The sequence below is a fragment of the Phoenix dactylifera genome, chromosome 7 (assembly GCF_051530095.1).
Source record: "Phoenix dactylifera cultivar Ajwa chromosome 7, Ajwa_hap1_PhDact_Kaust_v1.1, whole genome shotgun sequence".
NCBI lineage: Eukaryota > Viridiplantae > Streptophyta > Magnoliopsida > Arecales > Arecaceae > Phoenix > Phoenix dactylifera.
This window is the reverse complement of record NC_143196.1, coordinates 2,390,838-2,411,054: the sequence shown is the minus strand read 5'-3', so window position 1 is coordinate 2,411,054 and position 20,217 is coordinate 2,390,838. Positions and strand designations below refer to the sequence as shown.

Sequence of the window (20,217 nt, the reverse complement as noted above, 5' to 3'; positions counted from 1 at the left end):
AGAGCTATTATACAGAGATGGAGAAGATGAGACAGAGTTATTAAACAAAGATATAATCTTTGAGGGCTCAACTTGATCAGATTGCATCTATTTTGCATAGATTTGTCCCTCTTTGGATAAATAACTACATCTATTTGAATATTTTGCATAATTATCATGTATTTTTATATGAGCTTAATGATTTTCATATTTTAACTTTAAAGTTTCTATCTTTTTCTTGTAGGTTCCTAATACTTCTTTTACTCGTAGAGATGATGATGATGATAATGCCATCGACCCCTGATCGCTTTTAGACTATTTATTTAGGAGTTTTATATGTATATTTTTTTATATTTCTCGAAGCATATTGTAATGTAAATTAACAACATAAATTTGATCATATTTGATAATACAAATAGTTCGAAACTCTGTTTGATTGTGACAATATGACTTTTGTTGTGTTTTGTGTTTGAAAAATGTAAACATAGTTTTAAATTTATATTAAATATTTTTTTAAAAAATAAACTCTTACGGTGCTTTAAAGCATCGTTAAAAGAAGAATTTACGACGCCTAATTTGATTTTCAATACCTACATAGTCGACGCTTTTGTGATGCTTTAAAAAGCGTCGGGAATAAAATTACCGACACTTATAAGCGTCGGTATATCCATTAAAAAGCGTCGGCAATGTCTCAAATTGATATAGATTGCTTCCGATATCACTCCAAGCCTTTCTTTAATTTGGAATGGTGACTCTTCACCAACTCCACAAACACTACTTTATAAGCAACAGAGCCACATTGGAAGCCAAGACTCGAGAAGGCTTTGCAAGGGACGAAGACTAGAGAGGGCTTACGAATTCTGATTGATTGAGGGAATTATCTTGTTTCTATTGGGAAGTAAGAAGATTATTTCTTCAATTCTTCGTATCTACTCTTTTGCATGATTACAGGCATGGAGGAACTCTCGCGCGTTTCTGTATCATATTTCAGCTTTTCCCTGTGGAGATCCTCATTGCCAAGTATTACTCGATTATGGTGTCAAACGTGTTCATAATGTTATCTCCTGCACCCTCCATGTAAAAGAAGGTTCTGGATTTGAACATTGTTGGCGTTGCCTTCCAAGTGTTCTTCTCTTGGAATTCTAATGTGGTGTGCTTCAACTGTTTCTTCTTAAAGAGAAGAACAAGCACTCTTCTCTCTTGTGACAATCCATAATGTTTTGAACTGCATGAGTAAATTTAGAGAACTAGAAATTCTAGTACTTTGAAATTACATGCATGACATAATTGGTTAAATTTATAAGAGTTGAGGCCTAGGAGCAACCTAGATAGGTCATAGCGTTACAATACTATTACACCATCTTAATTGCTTCCGTGTGTATCCTGTTGCCACTTTGAATTGCCAGGAGTTAATCCCAGTTGTAGGAAATTCCTATAATCTGAAAACATGCCAAATTTTTAGCGGCCGTGCAATTATTTTGCAGCCCTCAACCAAATCTTGCCACATTTAAATACTTTCGTCACCATCCAAAAATTCTGCGACGTTCGCAGACTAATTGATAGGTACGTAGTTGAGGACCCTTGAAATGCATAACTCGTATGGCCTTATAAAAGTTGCCATCTAAAACCATGGAAACCTTGACCTATATCCACTTCTTCTATCCGTCAACTTCAAAGAGTTACATATAAGCTTCTTACTTCCTTTCTTTCTACATGTTCCAAACTACAGACAAATGGCCAAGGTAAATGACTGGTGAAGTCGCCATCACTGTAGTGAGATCGGAGCCAGTATTAATTAAGCCAATAATGGAGGTAACCTGAGACGAGTACTACTTCCTATCGAACCTAGACCAAAACATTACAGTTATCATGAAGACGGTGCACCTATTCAAGGCGAAGGAGAGGAGGAGCAGCGACGATGCAGGCCAAGTTATTATAGAGGAGGCTCTTGCTAAGGTGCTGGTCCATTTCTACGCCTTTGCAGGAAGCTGATCGTTAAGTGTGATGGACATGGTCATGGCGTGCCGTTTGTTGAAGCGGTGGCTGACTTTGAGATGAAAGTCTTGGGGAATATCTCCATTCCCGATACTGTGAAGCTCGGAAAGCTAGTTTATATCGATCCTCGAGCTAAGAACCTCTTGGAGACACCTCTCCTTACGGTTCAGGTATCCGCACAAAGAACTTTATTGTCATAATAATACTACGTACGTATAGGCTTGTGGTTGTGGGTACTCTCTCTCTCTCTCTCTCCACAGAAGAAGAGGCTGGTTACCTATCCATGTGGGTTACATAAATTGGCAAATGAACAGCCCAAGAAAAACGTAGGAAGCTGGAGTCTCGTACCTCGTCCAAACAAAGAGCATTCATTTAATAAAAGCCATCACGTCGGAGAACGGGCTTGTTTCTTAGCTTTAGTTCATAAGTTTTCTGACCTAACCTACGAGAAAAGAGATGTTTCGTGCAACTCTTGAGCTAACCTTCTGAGAAGTTGAGACACGGCAGACATAAAACCTCTACCTTTATTTTGACCTCACGTACACCGACTATCCACTCTTCATCTTAAATCACATTCAATCTATTAGATTCTAAAGAAATATTTATACAACTCTTAGTAAGTCATGGTTTGACATTGATAAACATTAAAATCTTCGAAAGAGATGTTACAACTCAGTATCTTCTTTCTTGTTCCTATTATATGCAAGATTTTATCCAAGTGATGGAAAAAAATAATGACATTATGCTACTCTATTTAGCACTGCAATAGCTGATGAATAAGAGCAAGGAAAATGCTTTGAAGACCCATTCCAAAATACTATACTCGTCGCTCATTTATTCATTTTTTTTGGAAATTCTGTTGTTCTCATGTTGATGAAAATGAGTGCCCCATCAGCTATCCCATGTTTTTATCAGATAAGCATTCATATCATACATATCCTCTCTTTTTTTGAGTCATTTCAGGTGACAAGGTTTGAGCGTGGTGGGTTTGTCGATGGGCTCTCAGCCGTGGAATTCCTCCACTCATGGGCTGAGACCGCGCGCGGCATGCTGCTCTCCATGCCGCCCTTGCATCGGACAATTCAACGGGCCCCGATAGCCCGCCAAGCCCAAAATCCCCCACTACGAGTTTGACGAGACCGATCCTTCACCTACGACACCAGCAAGTTGGGCCGGCTGAAACAAATGGCAATGGGCAGGCCATGACCCGGGCCTTAAACATGAGCCCCCATCAGAAGACCACTCTTGTTGGCGGTGGATGGACGGACACAGTTCGAGCCGCCCCTCTCGGCCGGCTTTTTTGGGAACCGGATTGTGCTAGTTTGCTGCTTGTGCCGGGCCGTAGAGCTGCTGGACCAGCCGATTTCCTTCGCGATCCAGCTGGTCCAAACCGCGATTCGAAATACGACCGACAGGTTCATCCGGTCCGCTATCGATTACTACGAGCCGACCGGGCTTCAGGTGACGGAATGGAGCCAGCTAGAGTTCAGGAGCACGCACTTCAGGCGGGGTGGAGCGGTTCAGTCCGGTTTGGCTGATCTGCCCGAAGAGGAGGTGGCCTTGTTTCTTCCCCATGGGAGGACGGAAAGGGCATCTTGCTGGCACTGGGACTGCCGGCTTCTTTCATGGAGGTCTTCCAAGAGATGATGGATTTATATATAGCCTTTTCCAAGTACATATTAAGCATCGATCAAGTTTACGATGGTGTTAAGTATAACCAGAAAAATAATGGACTTGCAATGTTCGAAGCGAAGTGTTGTTTAAGGAAATATGAAGCGGCGTTTTATTGTCTGCAACTGCAATAAAAGGATGGGGTGATGAGTTAGGCAGCTGTCAAAAATATTACAGATTGTTGTTCTACACCTGTTGACTAGAAAACCTAACTGCATGTAAATATGGCGATGCAGACATGTCATACTTCCACGTTTTTTCTTTTTTTTTTAAAATTAAAAAAAGAAAAGATGCTCATTGCAAAACAGTGAAACCTAAGGTTCTAGAAACATAGAGGGCCATTCTTTTTCTGAAAATATAGAGAATATTATACAACACATTCAGGTTTGAACATGAAATCTCCCCCTTGGATAACATGATACTACCCAGCTGAGAGCTATCAGCTTGCTCCGTGACTATGTATGAATTATGATTAATCAAATTTGCTTGGTCAGGTAGATAATAGCATATTTCGAACTTATGACATTTTGTTAGTTATTCAATCATGTAGTTTTTGCTTGTTTAATAGAATGAGAGCTAACATTGCATATATACCAGCTCTCTTGTAAAAAGAAGTTGAGTCTCGTACCAGGAAACGAGAGGATAGTTAATAAGGGCGTTGGGCAGAATAATTCGCAAGTGTACAAGGTACTCTCTCAAATCTGAATAAACCCTGATCTTGACATGGCAGCAGAATCATTATCATTACCTTTATAACCAGAAGTAGCAACACCAAATCTACACTAGGAAGATTTAGAACAACAAAGCACGTTTTTTTTTTTTTACAACCCTCGAACCAAACCACAACGACTCTTTGCTCGCGCAGACCTCAGCCCACATCGTTCTTAAAGTGTTGAACCAAAATTTCAAAAACCATACCATACGATTGTGCCTTCGAACAATAAGACGTTGCACTCAGCCCAGCCAAGAGATCTCCTGGAAGACAAAAATAAAGGAAACGAGACTGAGAAAGAGCACCCCGGGGGATGGGGGAAGGGAGACACCATCCCTCCATACTCACCAATTCCACACGGTAACTCACACCTACATCATTCACATCACTCTTCCGACCACAAACCAGATCTCCGATGCAAATACAAGCCCAAAAATATATTACTATTTCATACAACGATCCAGAAAATAAAACTAGTTGCTATACGACATTAGCATGCATATACATATCATACCATACTTGGTTCATAGAGTAAGAACTGCTCCACCAAAGCACATCCGCTTCCAGCTCGGTTATTACTACTAGCACCACTGCTAACAAGACAGGAACGCAGCAACCATAAATTAACCACATCACAATCTTTATAGTAACTACATAGACACATATATATATATATATATAGCAAGCTCCAAGGGAGGAGAAGGAAGAAGGAAGGGCATGCATGATGCATGGTAAACAGCAGGATCAAGTGCAGGAGACGGAGGAGACGTAGAGCGGGTAGGGGTAGGTGTTGGCGTACTGGAAAGAGAGGGACTGGCCGGGGCCGAGCACGGCGCCGTCGTTGACCAGGCAGTTGTCGTAGCCGATCCGGCGGAACACCCGGGGGTTGATAAGACGTGCCGAGCTGAACCACCCGCAGCTCACATGGATGTCCGCCACCGCGCACCCCGTCGAGCACACGTTCAGTACCTGCACCGTGTACGTCGGTATCCCGTTCGGCAGCGGCGCCGTCGGCCCCTGGTACACCACCACGTCGTCCTTCGAGCACGACTCTACCCCCATCCTCTCCCCCACTATAACATCGTTTTTAACGCCGTCAGTCGCCGGTTCAACTTAGAAACACACATGCAATGAAGCCGATCAGGGCCGTTTGATCTTACCGATGCGGAAGAGCTTCCGAGTGCTGCCGGCGCTCCGATTCTTCTCGGGAACAAGGGCCATGGCTCCTCCCGCGTCGTTTCCATCCACTGCAGGTTAGCATGGTTAATTAGTAATTGCCCCTCGCTTTGATGGAATTTTCCGAACGACCACCATTCGAAGAGTCAATTACGAATTTAAGACCTTCAGATAGCTAGATTCTAGGGATAGCAGATAGATTCTGTTATAATTTGAATTTGGACCGTCTGATTGGTGATCCAGGTTATCTAAATTGGCATCTACGAGAAGGTTCGATGATCCAAACGGTCGGATGGAAAGGGTTTAAGGTTAAGGGACGGAATGAAAGTCGACGACTTACCGAAGTAGAGAATGGAGAAGAGCAAAACCAAGCTCATGATGGCTGAAAGCAAGCGGACTTCAGGGAACCGCGGAAACCAGCCCATGAGGGGTAGATCTCGGCCGTCGGATCTTAGGAGACGACTGTACGGAGTACAAAGGGAGGGGAGGACTGAGGAGGGAAGTCCGAAGTAGAGACGAAAGGGAAATCCGCTTACCGTCTTTACCCGAAACGGTTGGTTGAGAAAGGGATCGCTCGTCGTTTTATACCGGTATTCCCCCGTGTCTCTGGTACCAAAATGGCCTCGCCTTCGTTCCAAAATTGCGGATCTACCACCGGGCTCAGAAGTTGGGAAATCCCCCGTCGTCGTCGTGCTCTCTCCACGCCAGGTGCGAGCATTTATGACTTACGACGGCCTCCCCGATATAATTCCGTTTCCGTTACATTTTCCCGTTTATGACGGAAGGATCAGAAGGCCGCGGATGGGCTTCAAAAGTCGCGTGCCGTTTGGGATGAAACGGAGATTTAATATTAAATGGCGGTAGGGGGTGGGTGGGGTCACATCGGATGACGTGACCGAGGAGAAAAGGGAGGGAGGGGGTGGGGGTCCATCGGAAGAGAACATTCCCCAGCGGAGCATCGAATGAAGGGCGTCAGATGCTGGACTGAGATAAACATCCATCCGTCCATTTTTGATGCCGATCAAAATAAATACGGCCCTCGATCGGGGGGAAACGCTAGGGAGATCTTTGACCGACCGGTGACATCTCACCCCCGTGTGATCCCTGATGGGACGTCGCATCATAGATCGCGTCACGGGTCCACTGTGATCTGGATTTGACGGCAGCGATTTATATTGGAGCCCGGTCCCTCATGGCCAACAGCTGTGGCCAGTTACGTTCCAATAACGCCGTTTCCTCTAATAACGAAGGTCGAAACCAGGGTATGGCGTATAGATAGGTCTATCGTGGGAGAATGGCCGTTAATTCTGTTATAACGGGCGTTATGTCGGAGCCAGAACGAACGCCCCAGTGACTCAAAAAGGACGGGAAGCAGGGAGAATAAATGTCAAGGGGGCAGAGAGAGTTAGTTAATGAGATGCTATGCTATGATTTAGGAGGAGGAGGACAAGTTGAGAGGTGGGTGGTGCATTGGAAAAGGAAACGAGGAAAAGTAATTTAAGCCGCCAAAAAGTGCAGAGGGTTGGGGGGGGGGGGGGGGAGAGAGAGAGAGAGAGAGAGAGAGAGGGATAATAAAAGCTGGTGTAGGCTTTTGGGGTACGAGCGGCGTTAATTAAGCGTTAGGTCCCAACGATGACAGCGTCGCATTTAACGAGCTCTGGGAAGTTGTCCCCATGAAACGGTATACGAGGAGGAGGGAGAGCCCTTGGGGGGGGCAGGGAATGCCACGCGTGGGCCGCGGCCCACCGCACGAGCCACCAGGGCAGAGGCTTGCACGTGAAGCGATCAGAAAGATCAGGGATCGGCCGCTCACGGGCCCACTCGCCAATGCGGCGGAGGATTTGGATTTGATATAAATAAATAATTTAATTAGATAGAAGAAAGAGAGTTTTTTATTGGGCTGAAAATGGGCCTAGGCCCGAACCAATCAAATGTTTTGAAGCTCACGTTTGAGCAAAGTGGGCCTTGAGAAAACTGGGCTTGAATTAAGCCTAATGTGATACTTTGAGCCGTGCAGGGCCCAAGTTGGACCCGTATTTATTTTGAACATTGAACCCAGCAAGAGCCTAGCCCAGTACAAATTGGGCCAATAGCCCTTGTTTCAACAAATCCCAGTGACGTACTTTGTGGCTTGCAAATAACCAAAAATATCTCTTTAAAAATAAAGCAAAGTCCTGGGATTGTGAGAATACTGCAACAAGAACCTGGTGATTGCTTTTGATACATAAATTCCATAAATTTTCTTCTTTTTGTTTTTTTACTTGAGAGTTGCAAGTTTCAACAAAAGGTTTGTGAGATTTTTAAAGATTGTTACCTGCAAAGCCCAATAAGGTTCTTTGTATATTGATGGTGCATTGTAAGAACCCGTTAGCAAACTCAAAATATCATATGGGGGCAATTAACACCTTGCGCCTTAAAAACTATAACATTTGCTTCTTGTTACCTCCACTCTATTTCTAACAATCCCTTTTTTAGAGATTTCTCAAAGAAAAGCATACGCGAGAGTTTGTAAATTCCATACTAGTAACATGTCCTAAGCTGCCAGTTAAATGAATATATAGAGCGCATTACTCAAGACAACTTAATAATACTAGTAAAATTGCATTTTTGACAATTTTTTATCCTTTTTTTTTTGTGTGCACTTGTTTATTTGTGTGGGGTAAAGGAAAGGAGAGGATCTCTAAAACTCTTAAGGCCGGTTTGGAAAATCCCGTAGGATTGGGTTGAATTCCTTATTGGATGCAGGAAATGGGCCGTTTACTTGAATAACGCTCATATAAACACACACCCCTCTCAGCCCAAATCATATTGGATGAAGAAAAAGACCTTCTTGGATTTTTTTTTTTTTAATTGCTGTAGTCCAACAGACCTCCAAATGGGATTTAGGCTATCAAGATGGGTCTTTGGAAAAACATGAGCTGGAAAGGCCAAAGGTCCGATTTTTATAAAAAAATCCAGCCCGAACCTATTGAATTTTCCAAACATGCTCTCAAGAAAATGTAAATTATGTCCACGAAGGATAATGTGAACCATTGCAATGGTTAGCCAAGAAGCACGATGGGATCATTATTTTCATTTACGTAGGAAAAATTATCATGGTAATGGTGTATGCTAGAATGGATGGGTCCTGAATTGGACAGCATTCTCTCCAATTTCTTCTAATTATTTTCCTTAAGATTTTAAGGAGAAAGGTATATGAGATTCATATGTTCCATGGTGTTGATGCATGGACTATGTGGTCCTTGTAAAAGCTATGAATCAACTTATGAGTAGTCCTCACACTCTGAGATGCAAAATCATTAATTAGGTGCATTTAACATCCAAGTAGACTGCAATGTTCTTAACAATCTTTTGTCATTTTTGAAGACGGGCGGTTTCAAGCTCAAGCTTGAATTCACTCTTAACCCCATTCTGAGATTTGCTCGATCGTCTTTTTCTTTCTTCAAAGCAAAACCTTCCAAAGTTTTGCTTGGGCGAAGGTACTCTGCAAATGCAGCATTCAAAAACGTTCAATTGGAGCAAACGAAATCTTTTCCCGATGATAAGAATTATGATGTAATTTGCCAGAACTTGTTTGCATTGAATGAATTTTTTTCTCTTTGTTCACCACCATCTCACTACACCCCATCCTTTATTTATAGGAGAGTGCTTACCTAGTCAGCGTTCTTTTAGATTTTCTTCGTTGTCTGTATGATGGCTAGTGCCAAAAGAACAACTGGTGATCAGAGTCCAACAGCTTAGATCACTGTAATTTTTTTAGCTGTTGGCATAATGTGAACTGGCTGCAGGTCAAGAGTTGCAGAGCTAAATAACAAAAAAAAAGTAATGATGTATCTTAATTGAAAGAACTGCTTAGAGTTATTGCTGCAAAGGATCAATCCATTGTCTTACAGAGTCAAGGCACAGAGATGCCAATTGGATGGGGAGTGGTTGGCATGATTGGAAGCAAAGTGATGCAAATCTGTGCCCCACGCTTCTGAAGACCTTTATGATTCCTCTCTCTCTTTCTCTCTCTCTATATATTTATATACTTCATATATATTTATGTAGTATAGTCTGTGGACCCAGATTTACATGAGTCCCGAGTCCAGACTCCATAGTATAGTCTCTTTTATACCAGTCTTGGGTGGGGTAGAAGCTTTATCATCATGATTTCTCTTTAAATTCTCCAAACGAGATTAGGAGATAAGGATGAATTTGAATCCCACCAAATTCATTTGATTTAATTGGAGATATATATTCATAGCAGCTTGGTTGGGTGGTGGAAGGGGGAAGACAGACGTAAGAAGTTGTTTCTAGTTCTTGGTGTCTTCCTATAATTTGAATAGATGAGGAAAGATAGGGAGTGCAAGAGGATATCTAAGAAAATAAGATGAGGACATGGAACTGAGTCATCTTCTATAGTGCAAGATGGGGAGAGGCATGACGTGCGAGGAACGAGTCAACATGAAGTCTTTGGAAGGATGAGGAGGTGGACCCCAACAAGGCGAGAGACTGGGTCCATTAACGCGGACAAGCCCAAGTTTGAAGTCTGGGTCGCGGTCTTTCATGGAAAAGCAGCGTCCATGAACACATGGGGAAGAATCCGGATGATCTTGACGGACGCCGCCCCATGTTTTGGAACATGCCCGACAACTACTTTGACCAAAAGTTTAGAGAGACTTATCATATTTTGTAGGACCTTGCGAGATATGTTTAGTCCCACATCAACTATATATTAATTAAATTTTAATTTTTATATTTTTGGCTAGATTTTTTTTGGATAAGATTTTTGATTATGACAAGTGGGGGGAATCCGATCTATGACTCACATAGATTAGAAACAACTTCTACTCCCTTCAATTATACAGGACTTTTGTAGGCCCTTAGCAGCTTCCATCTCTCATGTATTGATACCAAAAATCAGGTTTGGGCCCCTTCATTGAGGAAATACTCGTCAACAAGAGGTTAGCTTATAATTCCGAAAGCTGTTCAGAGTCCAACAACTGATCTATCCCCATACTGAAGGTCATGGTCGGACATTTCCCACCAACCACGAGTTTAGATATATAGGATGTCCCTCCTCCCCTGCAATCATCTTATTCACTTCTCTTCGCAATACAAAGAGATTGAGAAGGAGATGGGGACCAAAGCAAGGGAGCCAAACCCATGGAAGAGAGCCCTCCGAGTCCTCCTCCTGCTCTCCATCGTCCTGCTCTCTTATTACTCTTCTTGCCTCCACTCCATCAACCTCTCCTCCACCGCAACTCTTCTCAACAACCTTGACCACTGCATCAATAGGAAGGCCATTTTCCTCTTTTTCAATGCCATTCTATTATTCCTGGTCAAAGACTCCGGCTTGCTCAGTCCTTGCAGCGAGCCGGTTAACAAACTTGGCGATGAATTCCTTGTGAGGAAAGACCATCAGCAGCCGAAGGTTGAAGCTCACGTGGAGACTGAAGCAGATGTTTCCATGGCAACAGTGGAGAGTCGTAAGTCTTTAGATTTAGTCATGATAGAAGGAAGAGAAGATGAAGAGGGAATCGCTGCTATGGAGATAGAAGCGCGTGCTGTGGAGAAGGCTATAGAGGATAGTGGCAGGTCTTTGGAGTTGGCTGTGATTGGAGGAGGAGATGATGAAGGAAAGGAACTTGTGGGTGTGGATGAAATGAAGAACGTAGGAATTGATGAACTGAATAGAAAGATAGAGGAATTTATTGAGAGTGTGAAGAGAGAAAGGAGGATGGAGGCTCTGCAGCTAGTTAGGGTGTAATATAAATGGGTGAATGATTCCTTGTAAGGCTACTAATGTTTATGACTTGATGCGCTGGGAATTTACCAACATCAAGAATCATGAGTTGGTACTTTTTAGATTATTGTGATTGCCAGCAGAAATATGAGTAGTTGAAGTGTGCTTGCACCGATCCGATCCACTGCACCCACTGTGGGTTTCTACTTTCTATTACTTATGCCCGTTTGATATTGCATTTATATTCTTTGTTTCCAAAAATCCCGGGAGAAGATTGAATTAGCTTTGACAAGGACAGAAAAAACGAGACCTTCTGTTTTCTATATTGTTTCTGAAACCTCCTTTTGTTTAAAGCTTTTGGCAGCAGAGAGAATTGGTTTCAGAAAACCAAATTTGAACCTTTTCTCAGAGAGTAATCTGCTGCATTTGTTAAACAGAGTAGTTAACCAACAAGTTCTTCATATGTTGGCATCAAACATCCCAACCAAATGTTCATCAAAAACAAACAAAAAAAAAATCCAAACCAAATAGCTTCCTTATACGTTTTGAACCAGAATCACTTGGTACCAACAAGTTGTGCCACAGGCCCTATTCCATAATTTGAAAGCCAATTAGATATTGCCAACTTTAAATCATTTAAGTTTTCATAGATTTTAAAAACAAAACTGATAATATATTGTATTATATAATGTAATTCTCCGTAAAGATTATTCCTTGCAAGGTGACCGTAGCTCGGCAACTAGGCGCGTCGCAAGTTCCCGTCAACTTCCAACACTTCCTTTCTCTGCTCTGTTCTATCCCGGAGGCAACACACTGTGCCAGGGTCAAGTATAAAAGACCTTATTGTAATCCAAAGCCCTTCTGATCTTGTGAAAACACTAAACATGGAAATTTGCAGTGCTCCAAGGGTGTAGCGTACCATGAGCTGAGTCAAAGTCATGCTTCCTCGCTATTATTTCCCCTGTATAAAGATGATGCTATGAGGCCTCCATTCTGGTTTTCAAATTTCTTGTGTCTATAAACTTCTCTTGGCACATGGTAGTTGAATCTAGATAAACTTGGTAAGTTGCGTTGCATCAAATTCCCTTGGTTTAATATATGGTTGTCCCCTGGAATATGGTTGTGTTGCTTGCACCAACCAATAATTTGGACTATCCAAATGTATATCTTCCAAGGTAGTTGGCATTGATTAGGTTTCTTATTTTTGGTTGGTTCGCTTGTGACTTATTTTAGTCTCGACCTTGTTAGACTTGACCCAAACTGATTTTTTGTAACCTTATTTTGTATTTGGATAAAAATGTTTGGAAAATTAGGTTAGATACATATCATATTTTGTCCTACCAAACTAGACCTCTATAGACCCATATACTAATCGGGCCTCGAACGTGTCAAACATGATATAGCCTGGACCAACTTGGCTCGATCTCCCAAGATTTGATCTAACCTAGAAACCCGTATCTTTGAAATCCCTAGCCTCTCAATTCTCATTCACTTACCCATTGTCATGCTTAAGTTTGTAGATTTAATAGTTTACAATTTTGGGCTGTAATAGGGATACAAAGTAAATTTAATTGATTTGTCGTTATATTCGGTAGATAATCATAATCCTAACATTCCATAGGTACACCATTATTTCCCAATGTTTTGTATGTATCATCTTTTTCTTTTTCTTTTTCAAAAAGAATGCAGTGGTTATTCCACAGGCCCCATCTGGAATTGCTTTTAGAGGACCCAAAAGTTTCTTGGAGGCTGAGAAACTTTTTTCTTGGTGATATTCAGGTGTTTGATGACAGTTTTGAAATAGCTTTTTGGCTCTTCCAATAGCTGAAAAGGTTTGCTAGGGAAAAGCTCCAAGGTTTCTGGCAAAAGTTTTAAAAGCTGTTCTTTTTATAAGATCCGAATTCAAGCCTCCATGATTGATTTTTAAAAAAAAATAATTTAAAAATAGCTTACAGACCAACAATACAATAGTTTCTAATAACAATTTTTGATAGATTTCAGAGTGGCGGAAGAAGTCAAAACAATATAGTTCATGAGCGAATTCATCTTTTTTTTCTTTTTGATTTTGCTATGTTATATTATAAAATTATTATTATATTTTTATAATAAATTTAAAATTTATTATTTATTATATTATTTAGGTTAATATCAAAATAAATAATTTATAAATTACAAATATTTTATCATAAAAAATTTGATAGTACAAAATAATTAGATAATTGAAAGTACTATATAATATTTTTTTATTTTTTAATATTAAGCATATTTTCTTATTTTGGCCATCAAACAATGTTAAAGTTTCACAGTACATTTGAAATACTGTTATGAAATAGTAAACAATATTTTATTAAAAGTCCTACTAGCAAAAACCTATTGTCCAAAACTCTGTATACAAAAACTCTGTTATTAACAGTAATGTTAGATGGGGCCTTAGATTTGAACATGAAAGCCCTTTACTTAGAGAGATAGGCACCAACTAGCTAAGCTAACCCTCATTTATTTGAAAGTACTACAAACTTCCAATTCTATCCAACTTGGCACATAGGAGAGCCTAGAGCACCAGCTCCAAGCACCGTCAGAAATTTTTTGGCTTGCCTTATCAAGACATAGAAACTCTGGACCATATTTAGAAAGATCTAAGGCTGACTAAGAGCTTGTAGAATAAATTTAGATTTATTGTTTTATTAATGTACTCCCGCACGCGCATGTTTCGCTCATATAAGGCTGCTGCAAGGACCAGGCCACAGGTGATGCACTTGGCTTTTTATTATGGGTTACAAGAGTTCTGTCATCAGCTAGTCTAGCCGAGGATATATTCATTCCTTTCTTCAATTCATTGTTGCTACTTATTTGTTTCTTCTCTAGTCCACTTCACCACCCTTTTGTGCACCATATTTGCCCGAGCTTTCACTGCTTCTTCCCCATCCCGGCCACCCACTGATGTCCCACATCTCTTCAGCCAGAGCTGTTGTCGGTATTGGAAACGTCCTCAGTTTTTTGACTCATTTCGTAAGTAACTTAGTTAGTGCTTTCTTAAAAAAAAGAAAGTTAAAAAAAAACACATAGACATATTGTATTATATTCTTATGATCACCATCCATTTTGCTTTCGAGTCCCCATGCCTCCGTTCATTTGCTTGCCTCCTTTCAGCCTAGAATACTTACTGACGTTAAGCTAACCAGCAGAAGCTCACCCTTCAGGTGTCGCTTCTCGTGCAGGAGGCCAAGCATTCTGCCAGACATCCCAGCCTGGGAGCCCCATTCGCCTTTACTATAGTCTTTAGTTTTTCTTCATTCATGTGAGAGTCCATCACAACTTTTTCCTGTCCATGATCGACCCACCCCTATTTCTAATCTACTCGCTTTTGATGTACGAATAAATTTAGGAGTGGCAATCGGATCGGGTCGGACAAGATACACGCCAAATCAAATGAATGATATATAAAAAAGATTGAAACAAGTTGAACAAGTTAAATGGTTAAGCATTACCATCCAATAATGGTAAGTCTTCTTTTTGTTTGGTTGAATAGGAAAACTCTATACGGTACTCATTGTTTTGTCATTAATGAACATGTTAGACGCCTATGAAATTAGATGCTTTGCAATAGTTTATACTTAGGGAGAAGCTTTGGCAATTGAACAACTCCTGTAATGTCCGGGCCCAATACAGACTAGGCCCAATACTGTAGGGCCCAGTTTGAGGGTATTGGGCCAGGATGCAGGGTTAGCAGGTCCAGAAAGAATAGGCTCCCATCTTCCCCGAGGGCTGAAAAGACAGGATCACAGATGGCCAACGGAGAGACCCCCACAGGCATGCACAACCGGAGCCCGCCACCTCCCTCCTCCTCGGCAGCTGGGCCTCGAGCTGGCCTGAAGAGGGGGGGGTAGCTGGTGGCTCCCGAAGCCCTGAGCAAGGAGAGGATGCCACCTCTCCTTGGGGTCAAATCACAAGCTTAGTTTTTATAGACCTAAGCCCTGCTAACCCTAATCTTGGATATACCCTCCTAAGCTTCTAACCCTCTGATATTCGGTACCAGAGAGCTAGATCCCGGAGCTGGAGGTGGAAGGTGCCCCGCAGCCCCAAGGGAGGAAGGAGGGAACTTGCCGAGAAAGGGTCACTGCCCAACTCCACTCAGCCAAGTCAAGGTAAGCACACTGCCATTAGACTAAAGCAAGAGAAGAGGGGAGGAACCCCCTCGGTGGGGGTGTTCTCCTCTCTGTTCCATCCATGGAACAGAGGGGAGCACACCAGCACAAGGAGAAAGATCGGGCAAGGAGAAGACAACAACAAAACCCTAGGCCGGACCCACGGGCCGCGGGCCGGACCCACGGGCCGCGGGCCGGACCAAGGAAACCCAAGCCCAGGCCTGGCTGCCACCCGGGCCGAGCCCAACCGGACTCGGCCTACGGGGTGACAGTCCCCGGCCGCTGCTACTCTAGGGCTCGGGGGGCAGCCCCGGGCCGCCGGTCAGGTTGAGCCGGCAATCGGCGTGGCCACAAGGCCGCCAGCCCCGGCCGGACCACTGCCTCCTCTCCGGCAAGAGGCGGTGGTGCCGGAGGGAAGGATCAAAGAAAAGAAAAGGAAGAAGGGAAGAAGAAAGAAAGAAAGAAAGAAAGAGAGAGGAGGAAGAGGCCGTAGATCCGGCCGGAGGAGAAGAAGAAGGCCGGAGGACCGGCCGAAATGGCTAGGGCTTCCGATCGGAACCAAGGAGAGAGAGAAAAAGGAGAGGAGGAGGGGACTTGCCCGTGTACGGCCGTGAGCGTCGCCGGTGCGGGCTCGGCCGGGGAAGCCGAGAGCTCAGCCGCGGGCTCGGCCGGGGAAGCCGAGAGCTCGGCCGCGGGCTCGGCCGGGGAAGCCGAAAGCTCGGCCGCGGGCTCGATCGAGGAAGCCGAGAGCTCGGCTGCGGGCGTCGCCGATCGCGGTCCGACCCCCTCCCCGTGAGGAGGAGACCATCGACCTCCCTTCGCCGGAGAGGAGAGGAGAGGAGGAATGGGAGATCGGGATGAAAGGAAGCTTCGGAAAGGAGAAGAAGAAAAAAAAAAAGAAACGGTAAAGAAAAGAAAAGAAAGAAAAAGAGAAGAGAAAAGAAAAGAGTGGGTTAACGGGCCGGAATCGGGTTCGGATCCGAAACCCATTAAGCCCAATAATAAGGAATTGGTTTAGCCAATTGAAGCTGAACCCGAGCCCAATCAAATTGGGCTAAGTCTGGACGAGCCCAATTTAAACCAGGTCCAAACCCAATTAAGTATGTGGGTCTCAGTAGGCCCAATTAATTATAAAGAAAGCCCAGTTCAAACCCCGACTTAACAGAAAGTAGGTCAAATTGACCTCGGGCTGACCCTAACTCCAGCCCAAACAAGCCGTACTGACCCTAAACCCAAAATTGAACCCAATTAAACTTGGGATTAAGCACATTGACCAAATCAGAGGACCCAATTGGCTAGAAAAGGTTGAACCCAATCTGGATTTAAACTGAGCCCCAAAGGCTCTAAATTGGGTAAATTGGACTTGGCTAGATCCTTGGATGGGATCCAAGCAAGTAAGTTCATAATATGATGGACTAAGAAATTTTATAATAAATAAATGGGGAATAATGTAATCCCTATGATGTTGTTTTAGGTGATTAAGGATTTGTCACCTGGACTTGAGAAATTTGGAAAGCGAATTGAAGTAAGTAATCTGTCTTAATCCTATCATAGATCTTGTATTACGTTTTATAAGATGAACCAGTGTTTTTTTATACAATTTGAATTGTATGCATGATTAGTGAAGAATGTAAGTAACCTGTCCTAATCCTGTTATGGATCATGTCATTAATGTTTCCTACGCATTTATTTTAAGTATATATGTTTCATGCATGATATGTTACAATGCATAAGTAACTTGCATGATCCCAGAAGCTATGGCTATGTATGCAACATGATGATACTGATATTTTAATCATGCATGTAAGTTTATAAAGTCTTAGCTAGCCCAGAGGCACTATAATGGGCTCAAAGATGCTACTGAGAATGACTGAGCCGCCAGTGGCTGAATAGTAACTGAGCTTGCCCCGCCAGTGGCTGAATAGTAACTGAGCTGCCCCGCCAGTGGCTGAATAGTAACTGAGCCTGCCCCGCCAGTGGCTGAATTGGAATTGGGCCTGCCCCGCCAGTGGCTGAATAGTAACTGAGCTTGCCCCGCCAGTGGCTGAATAGTAACTGAGCCTGCCCCGCCAGTGGCTGAATAGTAACTGAGCTGGCCCCGCCAGTGGTCGAGTCTGACTTCGCAGTAGCATCCGAGAGAAAAAAAGACCACGGCATGCCGGGGGCACGGTTTCATATGCATAATTTTATGAAAATTTTTGTGATTTGCACTACTGCTTTGTTTAAATTGCATACATGTTATGCCATGATGATTATTAGATAAACATGCATGTCAGCTTCTCAAACCCTGATTTACATGTTTAGCCTACTGATTGATCCGGTAGGATTATGCAGGATTACTTACTGAGCCGTGTAGCTCATATCCGTTCATTTACTTTTTCTTTCAGATCCTTACCACTGATAGCTGCCAGAGACACGTTAATCTGGTATCAGGGCTTCTTTCTTTTGGGGTGAAGCAAGTATACTATTGTGTACATAAACTACATAGAAGCTCTGTATTTGGGTACTGACCAGCAGGTTGTACTAAGAATGCTTTCATATGAAAAGATTTGGTTGGTTTGACTACCCTGTTACCCAGGTATGAGGCTGCGTGCTATTGTGGGCGGTAGTCGGCAATAGTACGGCCGTGTCACGGATCCGGGTCCGGGGCGTGACAACTCCAATCCACATGCCACCTCCCAGATTGAAGCATAGAAAATGTATTAGCATTCTACAGTTTAAGTATACGGCTACGTATAGGGTTTTTCCAGTTTTCATGCAGCATAATTCAGCTTAATTTTTAACTGTCAATGACTAACTTGGATCGTGATACTTTGCGCATGCATCTCCGGTTACATTTTTGTTGATTGTGTTCAAGTAGTGCATGCAATTGCTACAATAATCCCCAAAGCTTTTTCACTTGTCCTATTAGAATAACAACATATGGATGATATAATGTCATGGTACCTTATCACTGTATAATCTCCACCTTCATGGCTTGAATTAAAGGTTGATTTAAGTTTTTCATGCTTTGCCAATCTTGACAGATTTCACGAACATGAACATGGTTAAGCTTCAAACAAAGATTTGGGCCAACCTTAGGTCACAACAGTTGGTTGTAGAACTTAATTACAACCATTTACAAGCTTGGCTAACATCACCGCAGATGTTCACAGTTTTCCTTGAAATAATTTCTAACATTCCTCCAGAATACGGAAGAAGAGATTGTCACCAACTCCAATTGGGCTTCTTCAGTTGTTGGATAGTGAAGAAACTTAGGCTCATCCCTTATTAGTGTTGTGTAGAAAATGCTCAGCAAAAGGAAGTATTAACCTTTATGTTTAATTCATCTATAAGATAGAAATCCAAGTGACCGTTGAGATTAACAAATACCTAAGGAAGTCATGGAGTAAATTGGTGAATGATTTGAATTTGTAGCCTGTCTTCTCCAGAGGAAGTCTTGCAACTACTATGGAGTTTAACAACTTCTTTTGCTTTGTTTGTGTGGAAACATTAAGGTTAACAATGTTGCATCTTTTAGTTTGCCAGAAGATGAAGTTCATTAAATTTCTTTTTGTTCTGAAAGATTCACCACATTTCAGAGTAGATCAGATCGGTACAAAACAATTGTGTTAATAAATAAGTGTAGTTGAGAATAAATGGCATCAGTTATCGAAATAGCCAAGAGTAAAAGTCAAATGTGGGTAGTAATTATCAAAATGGGTGGTTATCATGTTTAGCATAAATAAATAGAATTTATACTCTGAAGGGAACCTTCGATAATCCAATCAATATATTATATCTTAGCTTATCAGTAGCTTTAACTTCGAAGTAGTATTAATTTAACTTAGTTCTCTATTGTCATAGCCCAGGCTACATCTCTATTCCTATCAAAATTTATCTCTTTCAAATGGTAATGTGACAGTGGAGTAAGTTCTTAAAGGTCAAGGCATTTAGATCCACACTACTCTCATATCTCTCCTATCACCATCTTTCCAGCTACTTTAATGCCAGTGGCACATTCAGATATTTATCTATCCAACCATCTAACTTGTGCCAACAAATTTTCTACCATGTTTGTCCTTTTATATGGTGTGAGAGAAACTTAGCACTAACAGCACTGGATATACAAATCTTTCATTTTAAATCTATCAAACAAATAAGTATGTACTTGTTCTAACAAATAAAAAAAATCCACTATCACACTATTTCACTTCAAATTCAAACCAATAATTCATCAACCCAAGATTTGTCATCTCAAGCTCATTAATCATAAAAGACTTAAATTCATCAATTTTTTTGTTATTCCGAATATCATTCAAATCATCCACATGTAAACAAATAATCAAAATTTTTGTGCCTTCAAACTGATGTAGAGTGGGGACTCACTTTTACCACGTTGAAATCCGTTACGAATAAAGTCTGCATCAATCCTATCATACCATGTGCTTGATGCTTGCTTTAGCTTATAAAGTGCTTTCTATCTTTTTTTTAAGAGGAAAAGTGAATATAAATAAGAAAACCAAAGATTTTGAAGTGCTTACCTTTTTTTCCATCTTGTCCATGCTTCATACATGGGAATATCTTCTAAAGATGATGTGAGGCACATGTTCAAAAAATATAATCTGCTGTAGATGCTGCCTCGGCCCAAAATTTGTTATGAAGTCCTTTAGCTTTCAGTATATTTTTTTGTCATCTTCACTGAACTCCTTGTTTTGCTCTCTGCTACATCATTCTATTGAGATGAATAGCTGGTTGTCAATTGTCAGCATGTACTATTAGCTTCACAAAATTCTTCAAACTCATTAGATACAAATTCTCCTCTTTTATTG

The 20,217-nt window shown here is 41.9% G+C and overlaps 2 protein-coding genes and 1 pseudogene across 2 annotated transcripts; 2 read left to right on the top strand and 1 right to left on the bottom strand.

Annotated features, from left to right (window-relative positions):
• Positions 1-1,567: 1,567 nt before the first annotated feature.
• LOC148702849 (omega-hydroxypalmitate O-feruloyl transferase-like) lies at positions 1,568-3,306 on the top strand (annotated as a pseudogene).
• A 1,660-nt stretch (positions 3,307-4,966) lies between these two features.
• LOC103707568 (tapetum determinant protein) lies at positions 4,967-6,099 on the bottom strand. Its single transcript, XM_017842939.4, has 3 exons — positions 5,874-6,099; positions 5,518-5,604; positions 4,967-5,430 (listed from the first exon to the last, which is right to left on the bottom strand). The coding sequence occupies exons 1-3, from the start codon at positions 5,956-5,958 to the stop codon at positions 5,102-5,104; spliced, it is 501 nt and encodes a 166-aa protein (XP_017698428.4). The 5' UTR covers positions 5,959-6,099; the 3' UTR covers positions 4,967-5,101.
• A 4,488-nt stretch (positions 6,100-10,587) lies between these two features.
• LOC148702848 (uncharacterized) lies at positions 10,588-11,436 on the top strand. Its single transcript, XM_088700940.2, has one exon. It carries the CDS (start codon positions 10,653-10,655, stop codon positions 11,283-11,285), a length of 633 nt encoding a protein of 210 aa, XP_088557066.2. The 5' UTR covers positions 10,588-10,652; the 3' UTR covers positions 11,286-11,436.
• The last annotated feature ends 8,781 nt before the right edge of the window (positions 11,437-20,217 follow it).